Source organism: Lathyrus oleraceus, chromosome 5 (genome assembly GCF_024323335.1).
Source record: "Lathyrus oleraceus cultivar Zhongwan6 chromosome 5, CAAS_Psat_ZW6_1.0, whole genome shotgun sequence".
NCBI lineage: Eukaryota > Viridiplantae > Streptophyta > Magnoliopsida > Fabales > Fabaceae > Lathyrus > Lathyrus oleraceus.
In genome coordinates, this window is record NC_066583.1 from 346,384,379 (window position 1) to 346,395,377 (window position 10,999).

General features: G+C 32.2%; 2 protein-coding genes across 2 annotated transcripts; one reads left to right on the forward strand and one right to left on the reverse strand.

The window, feature by feature from the left end:
* Positions 1 to 2,025: 2,025 nt before the first annotated feature.
* Positions 2,026 to 4,750, forward strand: LOC127084564 (zinc finger CCCH domain-containing protein 66). The gene is made up of 2 exons (XM_051025047.1): positions 2,026 to 2,161; positions 2,682 to 4,750. Exon 2 carries the CDS (start codon positions 2,729 to 2,731, stop codon positions 4,454 to 4,456), a length of 1,728 nt encoding a protein of 575 aa, XP_050881004.1. The 5' UTR covers positions 2,026 to 2,161; positions 2,682 to 2,728; the 3' UTR covers positions 4,457 to 4,750.
* Positions 4,751 to 5,143: 393 nt separating this feature from the next.
* Positions 5,144 to 7,062, reverse strand: LOC127084565 (uncharacterized). The gene is made up of 2 exons (XM_051025048.1): positions 5,740 to 7,062; positions 5,144 to 5,566 (listed from the first exon to the last, which is right to left on the reverse strand). The coding sequence occupies exons 1-2, from the start codon at positions 6,695 to 6,697 to the stop codon at positions 5,229 to 5,231; spliced, it is 1,296 nt and encodes a 431-aa protein (XP_050881005.1). The 5' UTR covers positions 6,698 to 7,062; the 3' UTR covers positions 5,144 to 5,228.
* Positions 7,063 to 10,999: the final 3,937 nt, after the last annotated feature.

The following is a 10,999-nucleotide window of genomic DNA, read 5'->3' on the forward strand; positions in this document are numbered from 1 at the left end:
CAGAGATGATTATATTATTTGTTTTACAAAATTAATGTCAATCCTAAGGTATTAACACATTCTCAGTACCAGTACTAGGTTTTCTTAAAAAAAATTAGCCTATGGTTGTACACACTTGAACATTTGTTAGTATACCCTATTATTCTTTAAATACTTTGTTATCATCAAAATATTAGAGATATGGTACAAACCAATTTTGTTCCAACAAACAACAACAACAAAACATAATCAATAAAATCGTTAAACATTAAATTTCAACAACAACAACAACAACAACAAACAAAATCAATAAAATCATTAAACATAAAATCTCAACAGCAACAACAATAAAAACGACAACAAGAAACAACAATAATAACAACCAAAAATCAATAAAATCGTTAAACATTAAATTTCAACAACAACAACAAAAAACAAAATCAATAGAATCAATAAAACATAAAATCTCAACAACAACAATAACAACAACAACAATAACAATAAAACAACAACAAGAAAAAACAACAACAAGAAAAAACAACAACAACAACAACAACAACAAAAAATCAATAAAATCGTTAAATATTAAATCTCAACAACAACAACAACAACAACAACATTAAATATATTATCTGACACAACAATAACAACTAACATTGCTAACTTGAATCCATGTTTTCCTTGCTTCATTCAAGTTGGAGAAGATACGATGGAGTTCTGAAACTTGTTAATGAAAGAAATGATGCTTTCGATTTACGTTTATGGAAGAAATGATGTTTTCGAGCTTGATTTATTGGAGAAATAAAGTTTCGTAAATGGAAGATGAAGTTTGGAGGTAGACAATGAAGTTCGTCTATGAAAAATGTGAATGAACACAGAGCGTTACATATCTTGAAAATGTAATATATATTTAATTTTAAAAAAAAAAAATAGGAAGGCGCCACTTTTCAATAAATAAAAAACAAAAATACGGGTGTTACGATTCGAACTCATGTTCAATCGCCACTTTTCACCACAATTGGAAAATAAGTGACCTAAAAATAAATTAAAAATAAAACGGTCGATATTGATATTCGAACCCATAACAATGCGTCATTTTTCACCACGGTTGAAAATTTTGATCGAGGTAAAAAGTTATTTAAAAATGAGAATGAAAGAAAACCGCTTAAATGAATATATTCTATCATGGTGGACACTATAACCGAGGTGAAACTCCGTTACGAAATGCATATATTGTAGTACTTTCTAGAATACAATTTTTTTAGTTCCTTAAATCATAGGTAATTGAGAATTTTTAGATAATTCAAAGCGAATTGGTCTTTCTCCAAACTTTTAAACAAATCTTTCAAGTGTGTTTGGATGAGGTAATTGTCAACTTTTAAATAATTCAAAATCCTAAAAAATTCAAATGATTTAATTGAAATTAATTCATTTTTAAATTCTTTTGTTTTGATGAAGTATTAAAATAATTTATTGTTATATTTTTGAGATTATTTTCAGAAATTTTTAAATTTTTGGACCAATTTTAAAGTATGAAAATAGAAAATAATTTGCAATTTTCAAAATTTAAAGGGATCAATTTAAAAAATCTAAGGGACTTATTTGCAATTGTTCAAAACTTTTGAGAATGAATTTTAAATTTTAATAAAATACGAGGACACAAAATTTGAAAAATTAATAATAAAAAATTTAACATCTATATTATATAGAATGAGAGAGCAATTTTAAATTATTTATTTATTGATGTCATTTGAAATTTTTTAAATTTAACTTATATAAAATATTTTATAAATTTATATCACTTTAACGATTTTCTAAATTTTTTATTCAAATAGTAGAATTTTGTCAAATCGTTTTAAATTTTTTCAAAAAATTATTTTTCCTAGTTAAAATATTTTATCCAGGTTTGCAGAAAATTCAAAAGTATTACAAATCATTATCATTTGCTCCTTTAAAATGGTTTATGTGGTTTAACCATTTTTAATGAAACGGAATAAGAAATCAAAAAGTAAAAAAAAAACACAATGGAAGAGAAGGTGGTCATTGGTGAGTAGTGACTGGTGAATCAGCATGCTGGGTTTTCACCATAAAAAGACAAAAACACACTTCGAAATTCTTCCTCTGCCTTTGCCTTGCTTTTCCAAAACCTTCACCAGTTTTTTTATGTTTCCTTCCTCCTCATGTAAGTTCTTCTTTTTCTGATTTCCCATGCATGGCTCATTCAATTTCACAAACATTTATTTTAAATTTTTTTTATAGTGTTTCAAATTACAATGTTGTTACTTGGTTGCTAAGAAAATTCATCAAAAAGGGTATGTTTTGATTGTTTGTATTTTCCGTGTATAATGCTTTCTCTTTCACTCTGGAAAAAGACAGGTTAGTTTTGCTATTTTGTTATTAAGGTTTAGTAACATTTTCCCGTTTACTTTTTCATTTTTCTGTTACTGAGGTTTGTGGTTATTTTTAGAATTGTTGTCGTACATAAACTAATATATTTAACATTTAAAAATTAAAACAATATTTGTTGGAGATGGATCATTTTGTAACAAATTTAGCACAATCTCTCTCTTTTATTTCCCTTTCTCATTCTTTTCTGTTTTTTTGTGGATTCAACTGAAATCTTTTTAACTAACTTTTCTATGCTTTAAATTCTTCTGCTCAAGTATCATTCATATTTAACATTTTCTCTTTTCATTTTGCAGATTCTGTTTAATAATAGAGAGGAAGACAAATAATCTGTCATAAAGTCATGTGCAACTGTTCCAATAGAAAGCCCTCTCAATCTGGTTTGATTAGGGATCATGAATATGGAAGACCAGAAGAACTGCATCATAAGATTTCTGATTTGCTTCTGTTTTCAGCCACAGATGATGTAATTGCTTTCAGAGAGGCTGTTGAAAAAGACGATCATGAGGTCGATGAAGTAGGGTTGTGGTATGGAAGGAGGGTTGGCTCAAAGGAAATGGGATATGAAGAGAGGACACCTCTTATGATTGCTTCCTTATTTGGAAGCAAAGCTGTATTGTCTTATATTCTCGAAACTGGTCGTGTCAATGTTAACCAAGCATGCGGATCGGATAGGGCTACTGCGCTTCATTGTGCTGTTTCTGGTTGTTCTGCTGAGGTTATCAAGCTTTTGCTTGATGCATCTGCAGATGTTAATTCTGTTGATGCCAATGGTAAGCGGTGCATTGACTTGATTGTCATGATGCCTAATAGTATGTCCGGTTCCAAGAAGAGGTTACTACAAGCCATACTACAAGGTACTGATGATGACTGTGATTTCCTTAAGGAAGTGTGTTTCCAAATGGAGAAGCAGCAACAAGATATAGGTACACCTCGAATTGAGAAGAAAGATTATCCGATTGATCTACCATTACCTGACATAAATAATGAGATATATAGTACAGATGAATTTAGGATGTTTATATTCAAAGTGAAACCTTGTTCAAGGGCTTATTCTCATGATTGGACGGAGTGTCCCTTTGTTCATCCAAGGGAAAACGCAAGGCGCCGTGATCCGACGTTATATCAGTACACATGTGTCCCTTGTCCTGAGTTTCGGAAGGGATCATGCAGTAAAGGGGATGCTTGTGAATATGCACATGGTATTTTTGAGTGCTGGCTTCATCCTGCTCAATACAGAACAAGGCTTTGCAAGGATGAGACCGAATGCACCCGAAGAGTCTGCTTTTTTGCACACAAACCCGAGGAGCTTCGTCCGTTGTATGCTTCTACTGGTTCTGCTTTACCTTCACCTACATCATATTCAAATTCACCTAGTGCTTCTTCAACGGATTCTTTAACATTGAACTCACCGTCCAGTTTCATACAATCCATGTCAACACTGCCTTTGACTCCATCTGCAGCGTCTTCTCCTGCAGGTGGAACCATGTGGCCGTCTCAGTCTCATGTTGCAGTCCCTAATACTAAGTTTCTCGAACTTGAAAATCTCCTTATGCAGAAGCTAATGATTGAAGAGATGACAACAGGTCTTTCATTCACTTCAAATAGGCTTACAGGTGTGAATCCTGCTAACCTCGAAGACATTCTCGGTTCTCAGATACAATCTCCAACATCAACTCATGTGCATCCGAATGTGACTCAGCAACTTTGGGGCTTTTCTTCTGACCTTACCGATTCAAATGTGATTGGATCACCACAGATCACTGTGCATCCGTCTATAAATTTAAAAAATGATGCCTTGTCGAAGCGGAGCCAGATCTTTATCGAGCGCAGCAGCATGGCGAGCTTTAGTTCTGAGCTTCCTTATGCTACCTCGGTTGCTATGGAGCCATATACTAACTTCTCTGGTTGGGGCTCCCCTGATGGAAAATTAGACTGGTCCATCCGTGGCGATGAACTGAATAAAATGAGAAAGTCTTATTCTTTCGGCTTTGAGAACCAAAGTAGCAATAATTCAACAATGGTTGCAGAAAATGCTGATGAGCAAAGGAATGATGGGTTAATTCACTAGTGAAGGATGGCCCAAGCGCATAGCCATAGTCCAGAAGCAATTGTAGATGGAGCATGAGCAGATAGATGGTGGTGTGAATCTAATGTTAACTCTTACATTAGATCCTATATGCATCCCTACACTATTATACTTTTTTTAATTTGATAGATATATTGAGTATGTATAGGTCACATTTTCTTTAAAAAAATGCAAAATGTCTATAATACAGAAGTTGGAGAGAATGCAAGTATTTTGCATCAGTACAAAGTTGTTAATACTACTAGGGAATACGTATATTGTTCCATTTTTCCTTTTTTATTATTTGTTTAGTTATTTAGTTATGTTCAATTCAGTTGTAACTTTCCAGCAACCAAGAGAATGGTGATTAATGTAGCAGTGAGACTCGTAATGAAGAGGCCTTATGCAGAAGCTAATGATTGAAGACATTTTCGGGTCATCGATACAAAAGTAGCACTTCAACAATGAACATCAGTGATAGTTGGTTCGAGATATTGCGAACAATATAAATCAATGATCATTGGTTCAAGATAGTGCGAATAATATACGTCAGTGATTGTTGGTTCAAGATAGAACGATGCAGTAATCACCATGCAATCATCAGTGACAGAAGAGAATCAGAATTCCTTGATATGTGTGCAAGTATAGAACAGTGTGCCATAGCATACAAACTAGTAAAAACTGAAAATGTAAATTGAAATGTTGTCCAATCTTTATTCATATGGTTTAATATTTTTTACAAAACTTTGAAGTTACTAACTTGTTTTGAGTGGTGTTACCCAACAAGTTCACCTACCACTTCATTCAACATTTGATCAAAAATTTCTGACTCTAAATGACCACACTGTTCTTTCATCCATGCATCAACTTGATTCTTTGAACCACCCAATTCATCTTCAACTAGCTTGCATGCTTCACTCCAAATCTCTATATACTTCTTCATCTTCTTCTCTTTCTTCTTCGATCCTTCACATTTGTTCTTCTCATTTTCCTTATCCTTGTTCTCGTCAATCATCAAATTATCATCGCAACGCGTAAGTATATGCTTGCCCTTTTCAAGCTCCGGTGTCAATTTTCTTCTCGAATTCAAACCAACTGCAACAGAATCCACGCCTGCAAAAAAATGAAACTTAACTAAATTTCTTGAATTCACACTGACTTTGCGAGACTCGAAGTCAATTCAAACGTAAACTAAAATGAAGGATCGCAACATGACTGCAATTGCAGTTTAAAACCATGGTAAGACTAGCGATGTTGAACACATCGAATTAGCTTAAGAAACAAACCTGCTGCACAAGATTTGCGGTCGAATTCAAGAACAGAAACAGGACTTGAATCTTCTGATTTAATGCATTCAGTTTCTATCTTCTTTTCTGCATAACAATCTGTTCTCTTCTTCCTAATCCTCTTCCTCTTCTTCAGCTTTTCACCAACCACAGCTTCGTTATAGTTCTTTTGCTTCAACAATTCAACTTCTTCTGAATCAAAGCACTTCTTTTCAGACAAAGCCTTGAACTGACGCGAAGTATTAGTGATTTCTCGAAGTTTATTCGATACCCTTTTGCTCGTTTTCTCTTTCTCAATCAAATTCTTCTCAGCATAAACATTTTCCTTCATGTTCTTCTTCTCCTTCACCTTCTCTTTCAGTTCACTTCTCTCAGTTGCTTCCACTTTCTGCTTCGATTCCGAACAACCCGTTTTCTTTTTTCTCCCATTGGATTTCAATGCTTTAGCATTCTCACCTTCATTTTCAAAGCTAAGCACAAAAAAGTTATCATTTTCGCTTAATTGAAAAGTCGGCGGTTCTCTAAATGACAGTGTTGAATTAACCCTCTTATGATTCAGACTCTGAATACTTCCATTGCTTCCTCCCAAATAATCCATAGAGTTCATCGATTTGCTACGCGAAAGTGATCCCGGTTTCGACGCAAAAGGTATCTGTATATCTCCCATTGATTCCAAACCCATTAACCTTGCCACTAATGGAGGAGGAGGAGTAGCAGCCACATAATTCTCCTCAGAGGTATCAAAGTTTTGATCTTTTCCACTCAGAACAGAGTTTGTTGAATCAAATTCTGTAACTTGATTCGATGGATCTTTAGGAAGATTTCCAGAACAGAGAATCTTATGCATGATGGCTGTGAGACAACCTGTAGTGGTGCTTTTGGAGCTACACATTGGTGTGTTGGAAGAAGTTGATGGAGATACATTTGAACAAGTTGTAGTTGGAGTTGAGAGTTTCATAATTTGAATGATCTAAGAAAAGAAACACATAAAGAGAAAATAAAAAACTATATTATAAAATAAACTATACAAAAATCAAAAAGTGAAATTTGTTATTTTGTTTGATTCCTAATCTCCCATTTAGTACAATGACAAAAGGAATGTAACACAAACATCTATTAAATTGAACATAATCAATCACATGTGTGTACGTGTCTGTATTTGTCTGTGTCGGTCTCTTGTCAGAATCTTATATCTGTGTGTCTGTATCAGTCAATATTGACATGATTGATATGAAATGTTGATATTATGTAACATAAGACGGACACAAATACTAGATACGATGATGGTGTCATATTGAAATAATTGATACGAAGTGTTGATATTATGTAGGTTTTGAAATGAATAAACAAATAAAAGCAAATGGGAAGAATAAAAAGTGGGATTTGAATTTTGCTACAAGAGGGGACAAAGGGTGGCGGGCTTTGAATTTGAATGTTGGAAAGAAAGAACATAGCTAGAAATGAGGATGAGGTGGAAGTGTTACTTTCTTCTTTTTAGCACATTGACAAAATGACATAGTACAGTGTACTATGTTTCCACGCGCATAGTAAAGTCCTATTTTTATGCTAAAATTGTGCATTATTTCCTCATTTTGGGCAGACAAATAAGCACGCTCTTGGGGCGCGTTAAGATACAAGTTTTACTATATTGGTTTAACTTGAAAGCTTCAAAGACTAGAAAAGGAAAAAGTGTAAGAAGAGGTTGAAAGATGAAGAGTGGATCTCAATGGTTTCTTACCAAGGAGAAGTACTGTTTGTGTTCCTTGTCATTTTGTAGCACTGCCAATATTGTTGTCAGTGTTTTGAAGAATTCTTTTGGTTCTGACTTGTGGTTATGGTTGTTCCAACAACTCTGTCTACTTTGATTGTTTTGTTCCTTTTTACTACTTACTACTCATAACCTTGATTTTGACAAGCACAAAATCATATTAAAAGTAACAAAAGTAATGAGGCAAATCTTAGTGAAGGCAAAAATAATGTGGCATATTTAATATGATAATCATGTAGTTGAGATAATATAGAATAGTGTTTGTTAAGTAGGTGAAAAATTGCAAAATCATTAATAAAATAAAATAAAAAAATGCTCTAAAGAAGTAATGTGAAGTTCAAACTTTGCAAAAGTGTATTATGCATTGCTCGTTCTCTTCATGCAAGAGAGAGTATATCATGAATAGGTAGTGGATCAAGTGGCTTGGGATTAAGTATATCATGAATATGATCTAATATTAATTATATTATATACACCTATTTCTTATAAATTTGATTTAGTCTGTGTTTGCATTGACCGTGGAGGAAATTAATTTTGATAAAATTGTATTCTGAAAATTATTATATTTAGTAGAATGATTCGAATAGAATTGAATTTAATAGAATTGGTTTATTTTTAATATAATAATATAGAAGTGATTATTATCAATCAAAGATTATTTGGATAGTTTTTTTTAAAATTGATTTTGAACGTGTAATTACCGATATAAAGAAAAAAAAAGGAAGAAACAATTGATAGAAATAAAAGAGGGTAAAAAGAGAAAATTATAGGGAGTTGTGACAACAAAAATATAATAATAAATATAAAATTGATTCATACTAACCTCAAAAGATAGGAATGGTAGTTTATAAGAGAATTGCTTTTTGGAGGAAGAGAATTGATTTTAGAAAAAAAAACTCAAACAAAGAAAAAAGGCCAGTTTTCATATTGAAATGGAACAAAATTGCTTTTGGAATTTGTAAAAGTCAATTCAAATATTCACTTAGGAAGTGAGGTCTCTCTTACACATATTTTGAGGTGTTTGTAAGTAATATGTGAATAAAAAAATCTTATATTAGATGAAAAAGTGGTAATTGAACAACACTAATAATGCCTTATAGGATAAAGATGTGGTGTTCAAATTTTTTATAGGTTACTTTTATTGTAATATGATGATCTCTTTCCCTCATTTTGCAATCCAACAATGCTATCAAATTTGATGATTTTAGTATAGGGTCCTAACTTCTTCTATCCAAAGCCTTTACGATAGGGTGAAAAATGAGTTTGTTTTTTATTATTAGGTGTCGATGGAGTGAAAATGAGTTTGTTTTTTGTTATTAGGTGTCGATGGATGTACAAATATATGTGGATAAAAAGCTTTCTACTTTATATTAAAAAAATGTTTCTATTTGATTTGAAGCAAACTCAAATTAATGTATGAACTCATATACGAGGGGGAGACAGTTGGTATGTGAAATATGAGTAATAATTTCACATTAGATGAAAAAATTATTGTTTAGAAATATATAAGTTAGGAGATTCATTTAACTAATGGTTTAGAGTTTCCTATAAATATGTGATGTTTAAATTAATTGTGGGGTTGCTCTTAGTCCAATGTGATGATCTCACACTCCTTTTGAGATTTCAAAGGGTTCTAAAAATCAAAAAAAATTATGACATTATTATAATGGTTAAGTGGTATGTATTATTAATGTAAGTGTTTGTGGATAACAAAACTTTCGATTGATTCAAAGACATTTCAAAGGAATATATGAACTCATAATTATAAGGATATTATTTCCAAACACGTTAAATTATATGGGTTCCAAATTTTGGAGTAGGGAAAAGTCAAGGAATGATCAAAGATGTCATCCATCAACGTTTGTAAGGTGTAATTGATTTCTTTCCATTGATTTTTCTATGAATCCCTTAAATATGAGTTGTTAGATCAATTAGATTAAATTTTCTTAAATAAATTTATCCTTATTTGTATGAACTATGTGATATGTTTATATTTTCTCTCTATAATGATAATCTTTTTATAATTATTAAGTAATGCGTGGTGTTTGATGTTTTTGTTTCCCATTTACGAATTTGAGGGAATCAATTTAGATTGTCTTTGAGAACTAATCATAGGTAAAACCTTTCTCGATTGAAACTTCACCCAATGCTTTGGGAATTGTAATAAGAAGAAGTGGATTGTGTGACGAGACATCGCACACAACTATTTTGTAAAATTGTTGTGATATAAGGAGAGTCATTATAGGCCCAGAGATTAACCACATTAAGCATGGAAATTGATTCAAATAGGGGCTTACCTGATTGGTTTATGCATTTTTACAATGTTTGGAAAACTAGTCCAATTTATGTTATGCATACCCCCTATTTATATTATTTTATTCGTTTTTATGATAACAAATATAATTTTCTTAGTCTTGCGGGTGTTAAAACAATCCATGTGAAAATGATTTAAAATTTCTCACCATTTGAGATTTTTGTTGGCACAATTTATATTACACTTACATGTCTAGACCAACAAAATAGCGTTGTTGTCGCAAATTGTTGATTATTTCAACAAGGCAATATTAGGCGATTTTTGTTTTGTTTGTTTGTTTTATTTTACTTTTACTTTTACTTTTAATTTTAATTTGATTAGATTTCATCTGGTACTACTAAAGGTGTCTGCTTGTTTAGTTTTGTGCAGCGCAAGTTTGAAGGATTAGATTTTGATCCAAGAATAGTAAGGCAACATGTCAACCTGCTTAAATCAAATGGAAGTCAAATTGGACGCAATATCAGAAAAATTGAAGACACCCAATGACACCATGAACAACAAGATCTGATGTATGGTTACTATGATGATTGTCATGAGAATGACCAGTGCAATTCCAAAATATTATCAGAGGAAGAAACGAATTACATGGGCATTGTCAGAGAAATAGACACGTTCCAAGTTCTTACAATCCAACTTTTGGGGAGAGCATCAAGTATGACAACAATCTAAGCTAGAGCAAAATCGTCATCAACGACAACTAAAGAAACTTTTCAAAATGATTTGATCTTCATAGTTGTCCAACAAATCATATAATCATATTGTTAAACCAATAGCAATAAAACCTAATTGAATATTCTCAAAATATTATGTTAAAACACAACAATTTGGCGCCTATTACACAAGGCTCAGGTGTCATATCAACATGTTGGAGCATCACACCCAACATGTGTCCCTTTTGCAGTTTTATACAACTTTAGCAAGCTAGACCAATCTTGAGCACTTAGACACTTCTCCAAGGTGTTGTTTTGCTAAATAAAGCCAATCCAAATGGTCAATCTAATAGGAACAAAAAAACACATATTTTTTACTCTCTTTCATATGATTCTCATATTACTAGTAGTTCAAAACTCACTCGCATCGACCATTTTGGCCTTAACGAAAATGTTTATAGTGATTGTAATTTTGAGAATTATAGGACAGATACTATTGATACTCCATATACTAGTATCCCCCTTGTC

Coding starts and splice junctions, on each gene's coding strand:
- LOC127084564 (XM_051025047.1), top strand. CDS start 2,729: ATGTGCAACTGTTCCAATAGAAAGCCCTCTCAATCTGGTTTGATTAGG.
- LOC127084565 (XM_051025048.1), bottom strand. CDS start 6,697: ATGAAACTCTCAACTCCAACTACAACTTGTTCAAATGTATCTCCATCA. Junction 5,567..5,739: donor CCGCAAATCTTGTGCAGCAG/GTTTGTTTCTTA, acceptor ATTTTTTTGCAG/GCGTGGATTCTGTTGCAGTT.